The 21,212-nt window shown below is 42.8% G+C and overlaps 1 protein-coding gene across 4 annotated transcripts in view; it reads left to right on the top strand.

The window, feature by feature from the left end:
• The first annotated feature begins 594 nt into the window (after positions 1-594).
• The window catches only part of EPG5 (ectopic P-granules autophagy protein 5 homolog), a 58,802-nt gene continuing 38,184 nt past the window's right edge, over positions 595-21,212 (top strand). For 3 of the 4 annotated variants that reach the window (XR_003257650.1, XM_026090649.1, XM_026090648.1), the window contains exons 1-14: positions 595-689; positions 4,087-5,025; positions 6,874-7,117; positions 7,959-8,095; positions 8,677-8,784; positions 9,779-9,852; positions 12,001-12,109; positions 12,708-12,822; positions 13,366-13,516; positions 14,569-14,724; positions 15,165-15,322; positions 19,647-19,801; positions 20,368-20,508; positions 20,724-20,888. Coding sequence is in view for 3 of the 4 variants with exons in the window: in XM_026090649.1 (XP_025946434.1) it covers positions 630-689; positions 4,087-5,025; positions 6,874-7,117; positions 7,959-8,095; positions 8,677-8,784; positions 9,779-9,852; positions 12,001-12,109; positions 12,708-12,822; positions 13,366-13,516; positions 14,569-14,724; positions 15,165-15,322; positions 19,647-19,801; positions 20,368-20,508; positions 20,724-20,888 (2,712 nt within the window). In the remaining variant the exon portion in view is untranslated. Of the gene's footprint in view, positions 690-4,086; positions 5,026-6,873; positions 7,118-7,958; positions 8,096-8,676; positions 8,787-9,778; positions 9,853-12,000; positions 12,110-12,707; positions 12,823-13,365; positions 13,517-14,568; positions 14,725-15,164; positions 15,323-19,646; positions 19,802-20,367; positions 20,509-20,723; positions 20,889-21,212 lie in introns of those variants that run through there. The other variant, XM_026090650.1, reaches the window with a different exon arrangement.

The raw sequence follows: 21,212 nt of genomic DNA, 5'->3' as shown, positions 1-21,212 counted from the left end.
ACCTTGTGGTTTGGTGCGGAATTCTTTGCCAAAGGTAATCTCACCCGCCAGGCCTGGGACGTGTAAGGCAGTTTGCCCCAAATTGCCTGGTGTTTGGCCTTTTTTTTTTTTGAGGGTTGGTGGGATCTGCAACTCATCAGACACGTTAATATATACTCAGCATCCGCCGGTACCGCTGGCGGCTCGTAGGTGGCTGAGTTCGGCTCGGGAGAGCAGGCGCCAGACGCGGGTATCATCGGAGCAGGAGACGGAGGTGGAAAACCGAGCTCTGGCCCCGCTCAGCAATGCTTCCTCCAGGCTGCCGCCGCGAGGAGTTCGGCACGGCGATGGGCAGGGCCTCTGCCCCGAAACACATCGCAGCTTGTCCCTATCGGGGCTTCCCGGGCACTTTTCCATGTTGGCTCAATAGCGGCGGCGGCGTTGGTGCGGTGAAACCCGTGCGCGACTCGAATGGAGGGGGGGGGCGCTGCGGAGCGCCCGCCGCCGCCGCGCCGCGGTTTGTCCCTCCGCCCCCGCCGTAGGCGCCGCGCTGCTGATTGGCCGCGCGCGGGGCCTCCCCCCGCCCCTTCCGCCGCCGCCGCCGCCGCCGCCCGGGTAGCAGGGTAGGCGGGAGGGGGCGCGGCGGGGCCATGGCGGAGGCCGCGGCCGTGCGGCCCCCCCGCAAGGCCCGGAGCAAGGGCAGAGCCAAGGTAGGACGCGGCGCGGGGGTCCGGGATCGGGATCGGGGGGGGAGCCCGGGGGCCCTGCGAGGGCGGCGGGCGCCGGGGCCTCGGCGGCAGGCGGGCGGGCGGCGGTGTTTGTTTCCTTGTTTATCGTTCTCCGTGCGCTGGCAGCGGCCCCGCGGTGGTGCGTTTTAACAGCACTTTCGTGCTGGGGCCTTGAGCGCGTGGGGCCTTTTCTGAGGCGGTGCGAGGAGGCTGAGAATAACTGGCAGCTAAGGGAAAGCTGCGGCGGCTTTCGCGTTGTAGAGCGGCTTTCTTCTGCGTTRCTGCAAACAAAACTTTTGTGCTTATGGTGCGCGCCCTTCTCGCGTAGCTCTGCGCAGCGAGAGCCCCGGAGCCGCCGCTGAGGCGAGGCCGCGCAGGTGCCCGTGGGCTCTTAGCCGCGCGTTGGTCCAGCGCGGGGCTGCAGCCTCGATGCTCCTCGTGCGTGCGCCTCTGGCTGCGCATCGTTCAGCAGCGAGGCCGTGCGTGGCGCCGGGCAGCGCATCTTCTTCGGCAGCTGGTACCTCAGGTGCTACGTGTAACTCTTGCTAGGGTTTGATTTGATGCGAGTGTGTTCCCCGTTCAGGGCGCCGATACCACCAGCTTCCCGAAGGCTTTGCTTTTCCTGCAGCTGCGCTGTATAGCTCTTCGGCGATGCGTGAAGATGACCTGAGGAACCCAAATATCTCGCCTCAGAGTTGAGTCTAAATGGAAACGCATCTACCTTGTTGCTTAGGTCTTTCTGTCTTGCGTGTTATAAATTGTACCACATAGAGCAAAGGCTGTCAAAGCTCTCTGAAGAGAAATGAATGCATTAATTGACCGCTGTTTAGTAAAACAAGGGTTAGACCTAAGTGCTAACTACAGCTGCGATTCCTGAATTCAAGGCAAGTAAGGATTGGTGGGGAAAAAAATCCCATGCCGGAAGAGTAAGCGTGTCATGGTTTTGTTTTGATTCAGCCCCACGGTATGCGTGAGGGCAGTCGACGTTTAAGGCTGCTGTTTAAGAGAATCAGTTCCCTGCAGGAAGGCAGTGACTCACAGGTGACTGTGCTGGTTCATTAACTACGTGTGCATGGTGACTCTGGCGGCTGTGGTCCTTGGCTGTCCTTGCCGGGTGTAATTCACTGTGAAACAATTTGGGGGGCATTCCTGGGAGATTGGCGCGTGTGAGAATCCAGAAGCGCCTCAGTGCTGCATGCGACCCGCTCCCTTTCTGGGTGATGATGTTGTCGTCGTTGTGCTCTGTACCCTTATTCTGCCTTTATGTGCAGGAGTGTTTGAGGGTGAAGTTTGGGGCCCAGCCACAGTAAGAACTTTTTCATTCCCGTGTCCCAAAGCAGCAGTTTGGAAAAGGTCTTTGGAAAAGGTGAAATTCTGATTTCCAGGTCTTTGGAAAAGGTGAAATTCCTGAGTGCTGGGAGAGGGGCTGACTTGCCCCAGACGGGCTCAGCTGTGAAGCTGCTGCCCAGAGGAATGAAGCCCAGGACTTTCTGAAAGCAGCGGGCCCAAAGTTGAGCCTCTGCGACACCGGTAACAACAGCGATTCAAACGCAGTGAGGCGGCAAAACCAGTGAAGCTGGCGCTGGTGAAGGCTAGGCTGCGCACGCGTCTCAAGCGAGTAGCAGTTACTACAGATACATTTCCTGAAAGTGRTAGTTATCCTTATATACATGTCTTTCACTGGAACTAGTTCACTTAAATGCTAGGACAGGAGGGTGGTTAGGCCCTGGACAAGCCTAATGAGCAGATGTCATCGTTGACTTAACGGCTAAGCCCTCAGAAGAGAGAACGACAAGTTATGCTTTTAGGCTAATTCAGGGCCTGATTTCTCTCATCCCTTCTCAGATGAAATACCTGTTAAGATGACACCTTTTTTTTGCCTCAGAAAGTGAGAACTGACAAACACGTCATCAATTTTACAAGAAACTATTTTTGTCTAAGAGTAGCATTTGGATACCCTAGTGACGGGAGAACGCTACTCGGAGATGAAGGGAATTTCATCTGGATGAGGGCTACAACAGGGAACTTTGAGATTGTGCAGAAGAAAGGACCGGCGGTGTTGCATGGTTGTGAAGCCTGCACATCACGGTACTGTCAACAACCCTGTGATACAGTACCCTGTGAAAAACGCTGACTTTCTGAGCGAATTGTCAGGAGATGTTTATTATAACTACGAGTTCTAGTTCAAGGAATTGTTCTGATCTATTTTTAACTTTTCCCTTATAGCTCTAACTGGAGTGTGTCAGCTGCATTTTGTGATCAAAAGTATTTGCAGATTTTAATACACTGTAGAAAGCAGTCTGAAAGCGAAAGCCAGTGTATTGCCATTTTGTAAGGGAGCTGTGAGCATGTGCTTTAATTAAAAGTAGGCAGCTGAGATCAAGGTTAGCTGAGGCCTTGATGTTTAGAGTTGGTTTTGTATATGCCCGCTCGTAAGGCAAAATCACGTCAGCTGCTTAGTGAAAGTGTGCGTGAAATTGCCAGCAAGTATCCAAAATTTTTCCCTACTTCTGGAGGAATATTGAAGCTTTTTAAAGTTTCGGTTCTGTTCTTTGTTATATTTTGTGGGCAGTTCAAAACTGGAGGGGCGTAACCCAACTCTTCCCAGTTTTGCTTTTTAGAAACAGATAAGTATGCGCTGTTTACAAGTGCATCTTTATCACGTCTTTATTGATTTTTCTGTGTAACTTTATTTCACAAACTGTGCTTTTGGAAGGAGACTACAAATGTACACTTTAGGGTTATGGAGACACTTTACGCAAAACTGATCCTAGTTTAAAAGTAAATAATCTCTTTACATTTTAAATGTCTGTCATTTTTAAGTTTTTCTATGTCTCTAGCATGTAATACCTATTGAAAACAGGTATTTTGGTAATTGTACAGATTTCATGATGGTCTTAAATGTAATTTGCAGATGCTTTCGAGACCTCTCTTTGTTCCAAAATTAGTACTTTTGAAAACTGTTTTCTTTTCAGTTCATTAAAATATTTTGATAAAACTGAAGAGGAATTTCTAAGTAATTTACTGTGGTAAAATCTAGTGACTCTCCGTAGAGGTCAGGGTCCTAGTACTTTGATTATTTTGCATGTTAATAAGACAGACTGTTCTGGGATGTTTATAGCTTTTTATGGAGAAACACTGAAGCATCATTCCAGAACTGACCAAGAAGATAGACATTGATAGTCTTCAAAGAGGAACTAAGGAACAAGGATCTGTGTTTGGTGCATTTCTTTTTACCTTTAATATTATGAAAATTAACCTGGTAAGAGGGGCTTTTGGAGTTGTGCTGTTGACAAGCACTGCTTTTGGTGATAGTTGGATTTGGGATGCATGGGAGAGCGATTCGTTTGTTAATGACTCTCTGTTAATTTATTTCTAGGAAAAAAAGAAAATAACTAATGAAGAGTCTCAGATCCAAGAGTCTGATGATGTCTTCCTCCCTCCTGTGGCAGAAGTGTCTTCTCAAGCCAGTAAAGTGCAAGTGGAACATCCTGAAGGATTTGCAGAAATCCAGCTCAATGATGAAGCAGAGGATGGAAGAACTGTAAATGATGTGTGTGACATCCCCTCGAGTACTTTAACCTTAGCAAATGAAGGATCTTCAGCAGTGACTTTAGGGCCTCCAGCTGCTGGAGAAGAGCGCAAAGCCCATCCCTTAAGTGAGGAATATAGGGGGAATGTTGAGAAGAGTGGGAAAAGCAAGCTGGACAGAACCCAGAGCCCTGGGGAGGCTCTTGGCAGTAAGTCAGGAAGCTGTGACATATCAGGTAGTACCTTTCATTCCAGTGCTGCTGGCTCTCGTACACGAGCGGACTTTGTACAGGAAAAAGGAACAGAAAGCGTTCAAGATGTTAAAAATCCTCTTGTCCGTTCTTTAGAGAAGCTTCCTGTTACCGTGTCACAGCTCTGCGAGAAATCCAAAGTGCATGTTCAACATTCGAGATTGAAACCTGTTTATCCAGACTTGTCAGCTGAATTGGCATTTGAGAGACCAACCATAGTAGCGGTCAAACCGCTCTTACACAACGAAAGGCTGTATCCAGAAATCCCAACCGAACCAGAACTGGTGCCATTTACCAGAGAGCAGCTGAAAATTTTTGAGCCGTGTTCATGGCTGGAGAATGTTGACTCCTATGCAGAAGAATTCGAAAGTGTTGCTCATCAGGACAGGCATGAGTTTCACGAACTGCTCCTGAACTACATGCGCTGTAGGAAGCAGCTGTTGCTGGCTGAGGCTGAGCTGCAGGCCATGACGACAGACTGCCAAAATGCAAAGGGGAGATTATGGACTTTTAAAGAAGAACAGAAAACTGTGCAGGTGCTGTTACTGAAACTACTTTTGAACCAAAACTATTTGGACATGATTCCGGACATCAATCTTGCTTGCTGTCGAGCTCGCTGTATTTAGGCTGGTTTGCTGTGAAAGAGATGGTTACCTTTGCTTTTCCTTCTCTCCACTGTCCCAGTGACCCCCCTCCCACCCTCCAGTACTTAAGAATATCATCCTGTTGATGTTTAAGGCAGTTTGTTCCTTGATTTAGACTTTGACAAACGTAGGATATTGCAGTCTCTGTTAATGATCTCTTCTGGAGGCAAGCTCCTGTCTGTAGTCAGTCAGAATGAGATGTGTATAGCCAATTCTGCTTGTTGTGTTGGGTCAAATTTGTGCCACCCAGTGCTTCGGCTAGGCACAAGGGGTCTGTGGTGGAATAGGACTATAGCCAGGATTTCAAAATGACCATAGTGGTGCTTCTGCATGTTGCATCTGGACTGCTGCCTATAGTGATAATTTTCGTTGACGTCATTCCTGCCTGTCCTGCTGGCAGAGGCTGCGGGTGCGGTGGAGCTAGAGTCCTGCTCCCGGTGACCCTGTTACTCGGAGCACAGGGAGCATGAGACGCATCCGCTTCCCATAACTGTGGTTATAGCTACCTCCAGGGTGGCCGTAGTGCTCTGTAGCGTTGCTGTCTGCAAACCAGAGCGCCCTGGGGAGGTTTCTGGTACRTGCGCCAGAGAAGTCTTCCCCAGAACTTGTTCTGCGTAACTTGTTTTTGGAACTGGCGATTGTGGGAGCGATGGAGCTGTTCCTCTGATGCTGTTTGTAACCAGTTCTGATGACATGATGGCGAAGAGTGCTAAAGACCGTTGTCGGTGGTGGCTTTCACTGTTGTTCCTACAAGTGCATTTCCTTAGAGCTGACAAGATGTAGAGAGACTTCCACTGAACAGATTTGAGTCTTTTTTCACTAGGGAATAAAAATGCGATGAATCTGTACCACTGAACATTATTAGACTTCCAGTTTTGCTTTATCTGTGTTCTACAATTTTGTCTTCACTCTTACATCTCCACTGGTCAACGTACAGTTAGCAAAGCTTGCTGGCGTGCTGCTTGCTTTATTCCCTCCCAATTTACTGTTTATTGTGTGTGCGTGCAAATAATTGTCCTTTTATTCCCAATTCAAAACTCTTTTATTCTAATAACTTATGTAAAACAAGAATACTTGCAAGCCAAGCTTCCTAAATGCATCCTGCAAAGCACATTTTGTGGCTGCATAAAAGAATAACAGGGATGCTATGTGTTGTGGTTTCCTTGTGCTAAGGAATTAGAGCTGGGGCAGAGGAAGATTGTTCTCAGGCTTGAATTCCAGTTTGGAAAAAGTTAGAGTACAATTAATTTAAGAAATTTTAAATGTATTTTGGGGAATTACTAATAAATATTGAGTTCTAGGAGCCTGTAAAAGCTTTTAGCTTGTGTCAGTGTATGTTTTGGCTTTAAAACAGCAGATCTGAATATTTATGAAAATCTAAAAACTAAGAAGCAGTTGAACTCAGCTGGAAGTAGAATGATCTGATTTTGTTCACATCTGTTGCTGATAAAGACAGGTCACTTCATTTGATGTCAACTGCTAATTCTGGTTTATTGAGGGTTTATAGAATCTAGTTTTTTTTAGAAGTCGGAGATCTGCTGCATCAGCAGCAGCCAGCAGCTCTGAAAAATAAGTAGGATGCTCCCAGATTTTTGTCTTTGCCATCTGTAAAGTGGCCACTCTCATGAAAGCTTTGAAATCTGTTGAGTGGGGGGTTATGTCAGGGTTAATTTCTGTGAGCACCCTTAACCAAACAAAATTACAAAAACCGCTTACGTAAAATAATTGCTTTCTTTTCAGGGTGTCTGTGCAGATCAGTGCAAAGTGTCAGGTCACCATCGCTATCAGACGGTAGAGATGAATGAAAGTGTGTTGGGGGAACTGAAAAAGCTGTTTGAAGCCAAAGCAGAGCATGTGCATCAGACACTGGCGCTGCACCTGTACACTTCAGTGTTGTCCCGGTTGCAAGTGGAGTCTTATATCTACAGGTTGCTCAACAGCTCATCCCTGCTGAGATCGGTGGCTCTTCAGCAGCAAGAACAAGGTGCGTTGCTTGTCTGGACAGCTGCCTGTGCTGGCAGGGTGCTGAACGCCTTGTTTGCCTGGAGTTTTGGAGTTCTTGTGGTGGGATTTGTATATTGAGTGTTTCTCCTCTGATGCTAAAACCTGTTGATTTTTACATAGTGATCAGGGAAACTCTTCTCTTGCAGAAAAGCTCTAATTCTCTAACCTTAGTCTCCTGTAGAGTGGAAGCTGAATGCAGGAGTGCCCCCTTCTGTCTAGGCCGTCTACTGCCGCTGATCAGCCTGGAGGAATACTGGGTGGGATGGGACACCCTGAATCCAATCTCTTGTTGTCAAAGGCAACATGCAATACAATCCCTTTTCCGGATTGATTATAGACAGTTTTAAAAGCAGTTGGGTGGTCTTGCTGCTTTACGCCTCTTSGAAGACTGTTTGAAATCTCGCAGCTTTAATACTTAGATATCTTTTCAGTTTTCATCTGAAGCGTGTCACCAATTTTGGGCTTGTGGCAATATCATCTTTTAGCTAAAATATTCCTCCCACTGTATCTTTATTCTTCCTAGTCCTCTGCCAGCCCCAGTTGTTTATATGCATGTGCTGGTTCTTACAAAGTTCATGTTGAAGGGAGGCCTTTTATGAGAGTAGCCATGGTATATTCTTTTTGTAATTGGTGTCCAGTACTTAAGATTAAATAAAATACTTTGTCACCTTCTCTCTCAGTTCTAGAGAGCTGCTGTGTTGAAATATCTTGATATCTATAGATACAGAGAGAAGTTTTCTATATAATCTCCAAACCACTGCTTGTGCTACTACTGTGAGAGTCACTCATCAAAGCTCCTTAATTCTGTTTTTAATTTACAGTTTCAAAGCAATCAGAAAATCTTTCTTCAGACTTGAGCCACTTGAAAGAATGTATCAGCGTTCTTTTCGGTTTCACTCGTAGAGTTATCGAAGACCCTCAGTTTCAAAGTGACCTTCTCACCTGGTTGCGGAGACTGGTGAGGGAGTGAGCATGGATATAGCTGTGTGATCGAGCACCTGAGATCAATTCAGAAGTCTTTTCTGAAAGTGTTAGTTTGTCCCATGTGCAATCAGTCCCTGGGTTTTTTTCTAATTGGGGAACAGAATCTGTTGCTGAATCTTTAAAACAAATTCCCTTGTCTGATAAAGTCGGTGGAGATGAACAGTCTTAATGAGGTCTGTCACGTGAGCTGCCAACACGGCTCAAGGTGGACTTGAGTRTTTTAATGGATGCTGAGCATTACTGTTCTTGTCTCGGAAGTAAGAGTATTCAGACCCATCAGTTTTGGGAAACTTCTTGCTGACTTTGAAATAAATTAGTTTTAATTACTTTAAAATTTTACTACATTTTTTTTTTCTACACTGAAGAAAATGGTTTGTGCTGTAGCTCATAAGCCAAACAGCAGCTTTTCAATATTGTTCTCMTATTGCTTGCTCTGAAAACTAAGGCTCGTTGGAAAGTGTGAGAAATGAAAAAGCGTTATTATTCTGCTTRGCAAGACTGTAAAAGAATGAACCTTGAAATTATTTACAAGATTCCCGTATACTTTCCTTTTAGGTGTCAGTGTTGCAAAGAATTGGCTGTCCAGGYGACCATCTCTTCCTCTTGAACCACATCCTCCGGTGCCCAGCTGGGATCAGTGAATGGGCTGTTCCGTTCATTCAGGTGTGAATGTTTAATTCTTTATTTTTGGAAAGTTGGAGTGGGAGTGGGGTGGGTAGGAGAAGAGGATGTCAGGTACCTAATCAATCCCCTGTGATCGCTGCGCATTTCCGGGTGTGTGGAGCYAAGAAAGCAGTGAGGAGGTTGTCARGGCGTGCATGTACACGTGTTATCTCAGCCGCGACAGGAAACACAATACCTCTTCTCGCTGCTTCTYGGCTAGAGAGACTCAAAAGGGAATTGAGGATTTAAGGTGCGACTCAGAAGGCCTCATGCAGCAGCAGGTTTTGGGAGAACTCTTAAGGAAAAGGGAAGAGACTATTTAGATTTGAAACAGTTACTGTATGTGAGACAAGTGAGACTGGAGGCAGCTCTGTGAGATATAAGGGATGAGCGAGAGCAGTTTCTAAACGTCGCACATTGAAATGGGTTGGCTTGTTTCCTTGGAAAGTTCATTAGCTGGCTAATTAGGGATGCAACAGAAAGTGTTCACTTTGTAGAGATCGGAGGGAGTGAAGATGTCCATAGGCAGCAGAGCGTTTTTCAAAGCAGCATTTTTGCCCCTTCAAGAGGGGACTATGTTGGAACTCTAATTATGGGAAAAGGATTGCAATTACAGTAACAGGGAAATGGCAAGCAATAGAATAAAAGGGAGACTGAATGCAGCATTTTAATTTCCCTTTTACTCAACTCCTCACTTCCCCCCTGGTTCTCATATGGACACGAAGGGAAGAGAGAAGTTTTCTTTTTGTGGAGCTTTTAAGGGGTTTAGTTTTTTCTCCTTTAAATTCCTTTTTACCTACTTCTGTCGAGCAAATCTCCCAATCTTGGGCCATAGCACTGTTTCCTCCAAAGGGTCGAAGTTGTCTTTTATGTGTACTTTTTCATCTGAATGAAAAGCTGGTAGCGAGGAATATGAAACTCGGAATATGAATTTCTCTGGTAAACAAAAGGCAAGTTAGTTTTAACTTAGACTAGATTTTGTGTTTTATTTCAGATCAAAGTCTTGGATAACCCATCAGGTGTCTTTCATTTCATGCAATCTCTTGCCTTGCTTATGTCTCCTGTCAAGTAAGTGTGAAAAATGTGATTTTATAAACATACTCTGATTATTTAATAGTAGAAAACGTAATGACACAGGGTCTACTTATCCAACCCTGAAAGCGTACTGCAGGCAAAGTCGTAAAAGCAGACACAACTGAGAGTTTCATATCTTTTTTTATTCACCTCAGGTTACAGCCTTGACAGTACGTTACGCTACTGCACACAGTATGATAGAACTTGCTTTCACCTGTCAAATAGCTAGTGATAGCTGACATTGCTGCGTGTTTGTTATTGTGAACTCTGCAATAAAATTCTAGACCGTGCTTCCACAGTTACCTGCTGGGAATAGTGTTTCTGCAACAAAAGTGCCTGAGTAAAGGGTTTTGCAAAGTTGGAGTATACATTGGTTGTGTGCTTTAATTTTTTTTTTCTCCGTACTTTTTTTTTTTTTTCCTCTTAGCTGGAAGGAAGATGCGATGCTTGGAAAAGCTAGTTATTGAAATCATTTATTAGTGAAAACTGCTGTTATGTGCTTCAGATAAAACATAAAACTTGCCCCAAACCATAATCTGTTCCCCCTTTGAGTTCTTCTTTAGTTGTTAGCCTTTCTCTTTGATTTGCTCGCTAGAGACTAGTGCGTGGAGATAATTGCTCACTGGTGTATGCTCSCTGCAATAGGAAAGTCGCAAGTCCATGGCCTGGACACATTGAGGTTGTACCTGTTGAGACTGGTGGACGGATATTTTTTGTAGAAATGTTACTTTCAAAGAATCAAACTGCTGATCCTTAGGGTTGTCGGTCAGATCTTGATAGTTTGACCCTAAATTATGTCTGATTTCTGTTTACTGCAGGTTATTATTTTAGTTCCTGAAGGGTTTTGTTTTCCAGTTCCTCTCTAGAGCTTTTTGGGAAACAAGTGTGTGTTGAGGATGTGCACCTTGCCGGTATGTTTTGGTGCTTGCACTTTGAACACGGACTCTTCTGGGGTGTCKGGAGTGGCTCTCCCAGCTCTGGTGATACAAGAATGCAGAGCTTCCACTGTGGCTCTTCTCCCCATGTCTCGGACTCTTGTCTGATGCAGTTGCTGCATGTCAAGAACAAGTTTTAATTTTAAATTTGGTTTGCGAAACTGGTATCTTAGAACTTGTGTTGCATTTGTAAAATGTCCRTATTATCAGAGTATGAGTTCTGGGAGACCTTATTTATTTATTTATTTTCCCCCTCCGCTCTGTGACCACTGAGGTGACATTCTGCCAGTGTCTTGTGGCAATATGTGCAGTATATTTCTAGATAATAGGAATTCCTAGATAATAGGAAGTTAAACATTATGATTTTAACTTTTTTTATATAGTTTTTTTGCATGTTCATTTGATTTCCTGGTGTATGTCTATACAACTAAGAATTTGTACGGTGTACAGCCTTAAAACTAGCATCCCAGCTTTAAGATGGTCTGATATATGGAATTTTTTCTCTGCATTTTGTCAAGTTAGCAGTACTGAAAGTTAAAACAAATATGCTTTCCCATTTGAAGAATGCTAGAATAAATGAGTGAGTGTTAGAACAGGGCAGCTCTTAACATGTGCCAGAATGGATTCAGACAGACAAACTTGAATCTCTGTGCYGCTCTTGGAGCTGGCTTGACACGAGGCAGCTCTGTTCTGGAAGTTGTTTAGTTGTGGTAGCTCAGAGTGCCTAAGATGAGCCTTACTAATTTTGATATGACGCCTAGCTAATGTGGCTGTACAAGTTGTGGAGTGGAGCTGGCCTGCACTCACCCTGTTAGTCTTTGATTCACCAGATGATAGCCTTAAATGGTTGCGGTAAAGTACCTCTTCTTTGAAATATAACTTCCTTTAATTTGACTTCTGGATTTTTAGTGTAGACGGACAAAGAATAGTGTTATTATCTCTTGCATGGTTAATGTGACATGCTGTACAGGGATGCTAGCCGCTTACGTTGTTCAGAATATCGCTTGGAAGATCRAAAACTGAATTCAGACATCAGATTGGTGCGAGTTTTGTACGATGTCAGGGTATTTGACGTGCTTACTGATTTCCTTTATCTGTTTTAAAATATCTTCTTTTAACTGAGAATTGACTAAATTCAGAGTTCTTAATTTTATTTTTTTAATTTTTCAAAAATTGGTTTTCACATTAAATGGATTTATGTCCTCAGAAATCGGGTGGACTTTATGTGTCATATGAAACCAAGTGAAAGAAAAACTTCCTCTTCATCTGGAAAAGAATCTGGAAACTGGACAYTAGTAGATGAAGGAGGAGAAGAGGTACAACAAACAACATTTTTTTTCCTTAATGCTTTTGCTTAAGATTATTGTACTGATCTTGTGAATTAGAGGAAGTAAAGCTGACTCTTACTCAGTTATAAAGCATCATTTTAAATTTTGACCTATTTTTGTCTCCTTGTATCTCTGTGGTGTGACTGTAGGTAGTTATGGAGTACTGGAAACTGGAGGTTTCCAGTAATGAATATTAACAGGTATAAATTAAACTTTATTGGAACTATTGCATGCAAAAGGAGGGGAAAAATACAGCTTATTTAAGGCAACGTAATGGCTTTCAAAATGTTTATACAATACGAAAATAGACATGCATTTGAGTATGTGCTTCCCTTTAGGGGTTATGTTGGACTACCACAGGCTACATTATGTTTAGTTCTGTTTCCTAGCTGATGAGTGCCRTTATGTAAAAACACAAACAGGCCCAAATTTAGGGGCCTGTGTGTGTGGGAAGGGGAGTTCAGTTGTCCCTTCTTACATGCTTTCTTTGTTTCCCCTTACAAGGAAACTGGAATTGGTATAATAGCTAAGTCCTTCTACCATGATTTTTATTGGGAAAGTTATTAAAAGCTAAATTTGTCTGCAGGATGAAGATCCTGAAACAAGCTGGATCCTGCTTTTGGAAGATGACTTGATTGTCCTGTTGTCACAGTTCCCCTTTCATGAACTGTTTCAACAGTTCCTTGGAATTAAGTCTGGAGGTAAATCAGCTGCTGAAGAAGTATTCTTTGTTTTGGTTATGCTAAATGTATTAATGACTAAACCAGCTAAAAGTGCTGCTGCGTTGTGAGAGATGCTCTTCAAAACGAGTAATTAATGAACCTGCACAAACAGGTCACAGGCTAAATAGATGAGATGGCAGTTCATGCTGTGTGTATGAGATAACTTAACTTAAAGTTGAACATTTTGGGGACTAGCAAGTTCATAGCAATGCCAGCAGGCAAAATATTGGAGTCCTTCCCTTTAGTTTTGATCTGCTCAGGAGATGTGTTCACAGATGTGCTTTCAGAGCTAATCTTTTCCCCCTTGCCTGTTAGCTGTAATGTTACTGTGATTTTTCTCCAATTACTTGATTTCCCCCCCCCCTTTTTCCTCCCCCTGATCTCTGGACAAGTACATGAAGATATTGCTTGATGGAGACTTTATAATCTGCATAGATTATTTGTACTTTCATATTTAAATATTTCACTTGACAATGAATACTTGCTTTTTTTTTTCCTTTCCTTTTTTTTTTTTTTTTTTAGGTTCTTATTTTCCTGAGAAAACAACTCCCCACGAGATGATGAAGATTTTTGCTTTTGCAAACTCCTTAGTAGAACTTCTGTCTGTGGGGTTGGAAACATTTAACAGAGCCCGCTACAGGCAGTTTGTGAAACGAATTGGTCAGCTGATCAAGTAAGAGCGTATCTTCTCTATGTTATGATTGGATCTGCACAGACTCTGTTACTTTTGTGTTAAGTGGGGAATTCTTAGTAACAAGTGATATAGTACATTTAAAGACGTGTGTATGAGCTTGTGCTTCTGCTGCAAAAATCTGTTACTTGGATTATTGTGGTGCTGTCATCCTTACTGTGACTTCGCTGTTCAAGCGGGTGCTTGCCAGCATGATGAAGTCTTTTGAAGTGCTGAAGYTTTAAGGCAGAGTGGACTATTTGCRTAGCACTGCCTTCTGCAGCAGYTTATAAAGAGTAGGTAGCAATTTGATGTGTGTATGTGCCAATTTTGCCCTGCTCCTGTGGAGTCTTCCATTGCAGAAGAAAATGTATTTCTTGTAAGATGTTGTCTTCATGCTTTCTCTTTCTGTTTTAAAATTCAGAGCTGCTAATAAAACAGAAAAGTCAGTTCCTGGGTAGCCTTCGMACTGAGAGTAGGGTTAGCTGATCTGGGAATCTGAAGCCCTGGAGTCCTTGACTCCAAAACTGCGCATGTAGTGGGGAGTTGCAGGGTCTAAATGCTGTGGCGGTAAGAAAATGCAATTGGAAAAGTTGCTCTTTATTGTTAAATTTTTATTGTTAAATTATGTTTTCTGACTTAATAGTATCCTCCTTGAAACAAAATCCATATTTTTCTTTGTGCTATACTGAGTAAGTTAGTGCTGCGGTAATTATTCCTGTCTGGGCTTTTTGCGTGTATTGCAAGTTCATAAGATAAGATTGCTTTAAGGCTTAGAAGTTCATTAAAAAAAACTAATTTGGTCTAACAGTATGCACCCTTTGCTTGCAAAACCAAGAAGGGGTAGCACTGGAGTTCATAGACAACTTGTCCGAAGAGGTGGGGAAAGTACATAGTGTTTATACAGAAGTCTCTTAGAAACCAGAGGGTAGAGGGTTAAACTTGTTTATCTCGTAACTAGACTCTGGTCTAATTGCATGTCTCTTTGTTTTTATACTGTGATGACATACTTAATGATCTTTCTGCAACTTGTTTCTTCTGTTTCTGCCGTGTAGGATGACGCTTTGTCACGTGAGTGACCACTGGGCCCAATATGTTAGCTGCAATAAACAATATGGATCAATAGCGCATCCCTACTCCGTGGAGAAATTGCAACTAGAGTTTGATGAGCTGTTTTTTAGAGCTGTTCTGCATGTTCTGAAGGCCAAAAGGTAGGTTGTCCAGTGATTGATACCAAAATACTGCATTAAAAAGCCAATATCCTGGAATGAGGGTCGTGAGAAAAGGTCACGCTGAATCGGTTCCTTCACCCTGATGTCCCCTTTCAGTGGAAACTGGCTTTGGCTCGAGGGAGTTAGATATTTGAAACTGTGAATTGCAATAGCTTTAATATTTACTCTTAATGATTTAGACAAGTCTGTAATATGCAGGATTTTTCTGCTCACTGGTAGTATCAAGACGGGCAGGAATTTTAAGCCTTGATTTCTAGGATCTGACTAGGGGAACTTGCTCAGCTCAGAATGAGAGGTGCTAAGACACATTCTCACATTCTCTGCCGTACTATAGAATTAGGAATTTGGGCACGTGTCATCTTTTCAAGTGTTTGGGATTTATCAGGGCGAAACACTGTCTGTCTTTTCAAATCCAACAGGTTGGGAGTCTGGTTGTTCATGTCTGGGATGCCTTATGGAACTTTGTCCAGCAATATGCTTTGGAAGCTCTTCTTCGTCATGCACTGTGCAGAGAGCGAGCACCTGGAAAAGCTCTGCTCTACTCTACAACCTGCTGACTGCAAGCAGAGGCTCAAAGGTAGAATCCCTTTGCTCAGAACCAATTCTGACTGATTCAGCTACTGCTACATCAGCAACAGTTTTAATTCTGGTTGGGATCCATTGTTAAATAAACGCTCAACTGCATGACTGGTCAAGAGGCCTCAATAGTRTCTCGGGCAGTTTGTGGGACTGTAGCACCGGTTTGACTGAATTCTCATTTTATCAGGAATTGTCATATAGGCTTAAATCTACTGTCCTTTTGATTTTTTTTCTCTCTGTGACAGTGACTGCTACTGGCTGCTTCAGAGAGCTGTAAGAATGCCAAGCAGTAGGTATATGTTGTGTATTCTYGTGTCAGGTCCCATCTTGGTCTCTAGCAGTATTTGGAGATTGAGTTTTTAAATCCAGACATACAGAATTTTGTAGTGCTTCTAGCTCTTTTTCGGTTGTGAGCTGTTGACTGTTTCTGGTTATATAAATTCAACAGTCTTTTCCTTTTTTCCCTAAACTTATTAGTTTTGTCTTCAGGAGCTTATTATGTTGGAGTTCTGCTTGTTGTTTTTCACAGCTACATATGTTGCCCTTATCTCATGCCTTCTTTTGATGCTTTTCTTGCTCTGTGCCATCTATTCTTTCTTTTTCCCCTTCAATTCTGTCCTGTGTTGATCTCTGCAGTAATTGTGGTAATTTAGCTATGTAATTTAATAATTTAGTTAATGTAATTTTAGCTATAGCAGGATTATTTTGGAGCTAGTTGAATGCTACTTTCCTTTTGCTGCCTTCTACATGGAAAACATCTCAGGACTTGTTTGACAGGGAGACAGGTACACAAAGCAGTAACTCCCCATTTCACAAGCTCTTTCCCTCTTGGGACCATCAGATGGAGGAAAAAAATCTTACTCCCAATCGCTTTTACTCTTCAGCTAGCTGCTAGCCCAAATAGCTGTTGCCACACAAAAAAAGTCTTTTGATGGAGAAACAGATGAAAATAGAGATCTTGAGAGCTTATTGAGCATATTTCTTGCATTTGTACAAGGTCAGCAAACAYGTAAGGCAGTTTATACAGATTAGGACAGGGATATTGCCCTCTCTTGCCCAGAGAGGTTGTGGAGTCTCCTTCTCTGGAGATATTCAAAACACGCCTGGATGCAATCCTGTGCAACATGCTCTAGGTGACCCTGCTTGAGCAGGGGGTTGGACTAGATGATCTCCAGAGGTCCCTTCCAACCTTAGTGATTCTGTGATTCTGTGATATCAAGACTATAGCTGTGTACTTTTTATGAAGTGCTGATATGTTTTGGCTGGCCAGTGCTACTCGGAAACAGTTTCAGTGGCAATACGGATTTCCCTCCCCCAAATTTTTACTATAGGGTCTCATATTTGCATCTCAAACAAAGAGCATAATACAGTGCAGTGGGTTGCAGCTCTGGCAGGAACAAGCGCTTTTTTTTTGTTGGAGCTTTGTTTTGCGTCTAGCTAACTTTTATGTTTTGAAGTCCCTGGTATGCTGATGCAGGATATTTTTATCCTTTTAATTCTCCTTGCTGGGTTATGTCAGCRTGTTGGTGTTTTTCACAAATGTCTAGACAGGGAAAATCAACAATTCTTTCAGTGAAATCCATCTAATCTTCTGAAATAGTGTCTTTTGACTGACACTTAATGATATAATGCTGACTTAGTTTCCCATAAATCATACCCTAATAGTCCTTGGCATTAACATTCTTCTGGGGTGGGGAGAGACTGTTTTTATTCATTTCATCTCCCAAATTAATTTTGAGAAATGTTAACAGTGGTGCATCTACAGATGCTAGCAAGGCTTGGTCGTTGGTTGGAGCTTTAGGCTTGCACATATAAAGGCAGGAGAATAACTGCTTTTTAGGGATAGGCAGAATCAGCATGGTAAAATGGAGTAAAGCCATGGAACATAGTTATTAGGACAACCTCTGGATTGTGAGAGCTGCCAGATGTAGAATAAACCCCTGGGGGAAATCGTGGAAGTCTGGTTACTTCAAGTATTCTTGAGAGGGCCAAGTGTTAAATTTACTGTGGAACACAAGTTTTCACTGGTAAGCGATGACCTAATAGGTTTTTTCTTGATCTTTGATATCTGTGTGGGCACAAATTTCTGTTCTCCCTAAATTTCATAAATGAGGATTGACAGTTTTGTCATTTTGCTTCCATTGCACTGGGCAGTGAGAACTTACTGTAACCAGAGTTGTTGTTCAGCTTCATTACTGTCATGTCTAAGGGAAACTACCAAGATTTGAGGGGCGAGTGATTTTTAGGATCTCTAAACTAGAATAGTGGGCTGCAGTGTAATCAGATGGRCAGAGAAGAAAGGGAATTGGGTCAAGTAGCAACTGCTTGGAGAAGACATCATCGCTGTGCTCCGAGGCAATGGGATTTAGATGGAGCCTGTCTTCTTCCCTCTCTCCTTCTCCCCATCCTTCAGTCCCAAGATGTGGCTCGGTGGGAGTTCGTGGGGACAGCACTGGGGCCTGCAGAGTGGAGCCCGTGGGAGACCCCGATTACAGTGACAGCCCGTTGCRGAGTTGTGATTTGCAGCAGAGAAGGTCTTGTGCACATCTGCTTGGCAGCTGGCTCCGACTCACTCCCTTCAGTTTGTGGTCTTCACCCTTGACTTTGCCAGACGCTTCTTCTSTCTTTTGCCCTGTCCCCTTCCAAACCCCTTTTCTTCTGCTTAGCTAATCTATGCCTAATTAAACACACGGACAAATCCCAGTGCTTATATGACGTTTGTTGTCACTGGGTTGTTCGTGACTTGTGTGTTCTACCCCTTCCCTGCTCTGTGGCTCACTCTGCTATGCCATTTTATACAAGGGTGACCCAATCTTTTTTGGTCCTTATCCACTACCTTAAAAATATACTTCCAAACTTCTGCTGTTAAGGCAAAAGGTAACTTGAGAAGAAAAGGGAGATGAGTGGATGGGACAGAGATTGCTGCAGCTTTGTGACTTCTTACGTGTATGTGTCAAGAATCTAGTTTATCTTACTATATGGAGAAGCGCCTTACTCAGATTGCACAATTCTCTGGCACGTTCTTCATGAGATGTATTGGTTGTTAAGTCGATCTTCTCAGGTTGAGGTACGGTTGCAAGATTGTTGAAAGCACTTGAAATAGAACGTAACCGAGGTGGAAGTGTTTAATCCCAAGCATGCTAAGCGCACATGGCTGTGCGGATTGAGTAGTTGAGTACCTYGGTGAGTGCTTTTTCAGTGTATTCAACTGCTGTGATAAGATTGCTGTAAACMATTTCTGCTGGTATATTATACTACAGAGGAAGCAGACCACTAGCCAAACCGTTTTACAGCCCAGATGCAGTTTTCAACACTTCCTTTGCTTTTCAGCACAGACCCCGTTACTTAGTTTGCTTAGAATAAATTGAAGACAATTTTTTTTTTTTAAATGCTGTTCAAGTTTTGTGGTAGCTCCTGAAGGGAGGAATGGAGAGAAATATTTATTTACATTTGGCTACTTTCTATTCCTATTTTGAAACTTGCCTTCAGCATGTCTGTACTGGTTGTGAGGAGAGTCCTGTCTTGAATCCACGCGAGAGCATCTCTTACCCTTCGTGTGCTTCTGTGCTGCTTCAGTTCTCTGTTTTGCAGAGGTATTTTCCAAGCGTGTGTTCAATACTTTTGTTTTACTGAGTCTGAGAAATGAAAGTGAGCTTTCCATGCAACTCTGGGACATAACTGAGGCCAACGGCTAGATGCTTTCAGTGCTGGTTTCCCTAGTTTAGTTGCTGCTTGAAATCATGGTATGGGGAATGGGCAAAGTCTCTTGATCAAAAACCCCACTGCTCTGCTTGGATGTGTGCTCAGTTTTAATCTTCTTTTGACTGCAGTGCTAATTAACTCTAAGTTATGTGAAAATTCTGTTTTTAATCTATGGAATTAATTGCTACAATATATACTGGAAGCTAAAAYCATAGTAATATTTTTAAAAAGCAAAAAGATCCAAGCAGGTCCTCCTATGAATAATCAATACTGCCTCATTAAAAATTAATATTAACAATTAAATTCTAGCCTTTCTTAAAACAGTATTAGCTTTCATCATGAGTTACTGCTGTATTTGCCAAAGCMTGTGGGCACATTGTTCTATCACTACCCACTATGGTATTTTTTTGCACCTTATTTCAAAACAGCTGGTACCAGTCACTTCTGAAGAGAGGATACTAATTTGCAGACCGCCAGGGATGATAATTCCTTTGTCTCTGATTCCTTCTCTGGGATTGGACTGTGAATAAATATATAAGTATTGATGATGTACTTCCTGTAACACTTCACTTACTATGTTTGTTTCGTGTTTTTTTTTTTTTTCTTTTTTTTCCCCCTAGATCCAGAGCACCTTGAAAGTTTTGAAAAGTATCTCCAATCAATGAACTGCTCGGAAGAGATTTGTCTGCTCACTACGTTTGCTCAGATGGCACAAACCAAACGGGCTGATGCGGATGAGGATTTTATCAAAATGATTGTTCTGGAGATATACGAGGTGAAGAGTGTTACTGGTCTGTTCAGCAAAAGGATGAATATGCTCTTGCTCTTTCTGACGGTGAAAAGTGTGAAGCATTCCTCCCTTCCATAGCTTATAAACCTTGCAAGTAGCTCTCTTAGTCTCATGGCCGAACAATCTAAGACTGAATTAGAATATCCTAAAGTGCTTGTTTTCTTTTGGGAGAGAAAATAGCTTTTCTRTAGACCAAGCCAGAATGGAGAAAACAAACAAACCTTTCCTTTGCTTGGTTCTTCCCTCTCAGGTTTAACTTGTAGCTCTGAATTTCCTTGTGCATATTCTCTCCTTTCTGTTGTTTGTATGTTCAGTTTTGATCTTTGTTTTTGGCCTTGTGTTGTAACAATTTCATTAGATGGAGTAGATGTTAGGATAATCAGTTTTAATATTGGCATTTGCATTTATCAGCCTTGTTGTCCAGGATCAGCAAGAGCAATTTGGTTCTGTGTTCTCCAAAAGATGTTTCATTGTGGTACTGGTGCACTATTTATTGCAGTATCAGTGAAGGCCAACCATAAGGAGTAACTTCTCTATGCTCATCTTCTCAGGTGTCCTACGTTAGTCTTTCCACAAGAGAGACATTTTCAAAAGTTGGTCGAGAACTCCTGGGAACCATTGCCAGCACCCATACACAGATTATTTCTGTCCTGCTGGATCGAGTTAGAGACACCATTGAAAAAGTTGGGATGGTAAGTGCTAACCTCTGGCACCCAGTTAAAACTAGGAAGAGACCATACCAGACAGTGTTATAAGATACAGCTTGGTATGCCTGGATCATTTTAAAGAGCAGTCGGTGTTTTTTTGATCATATCACTGTTTAAGTCTGTGGTAGAAAGGCATAGTGCTGATTATTGTTTCATACTATGTATTGATTAGCCTTTTGTTCTGTTTTGTGTCCTCAAAGGTTTCTTTATATCTGTTTAAAGAACTGCCGTTGCACCTGTGGAAGCCTTCTTCATCTGAGATAGCACTGATTCGTGACTGGTTATTAAATAACAGTCTGACCACAGTGGAGAATAAGCTCGCCTGCATTATCTTGGAAGGGTTAAACTGGGGATTTGGTGAACGTGTAAGTATTTAAAAAAAACAGGAGGCCGGACACCTGRTCAGTTTTTGAGAGGAAAAAGTATTATTCAGTCTGAGACTATAGTTATGAATTTGTGGAAACAGTTAAAATTACATGCTTTTGATATGGTAAACTGCTTTGTGTGCGTTTGAGGGCATGGCACTGCAAACTTTGCCATGATTTTCTAGCGTTCTGCCTGAGGATTTGTTTGTGTCGCTTTTCAGTAGTGATGCAGCTGAGATTAAGAGATATTTAAGCAGGAATTTCCCCTTTCTAAACCAGAGGAAACGGCCAGGGGGACAATTTTTGTGAGTCACTTGACTAAGG

The sequence above is a fragment of the Apteryx rowi genome, unplaced genomic scaffold (genome assembly GCF_003343035.1).
Source record: "Apteryx rowi isolate R43461 unplaced genomic scaffold, aptRow1 scaffold_87, whole genome shotgun sequence".
NCBI lineage: Eukaryota > Metazoa > Chordata > Aves > Apterygiformes > Apterygidae > Apteryx > Apteryx rowi.
This window is presented reverse-complemented; position numbering and strand designations above follow the sequence as displayed.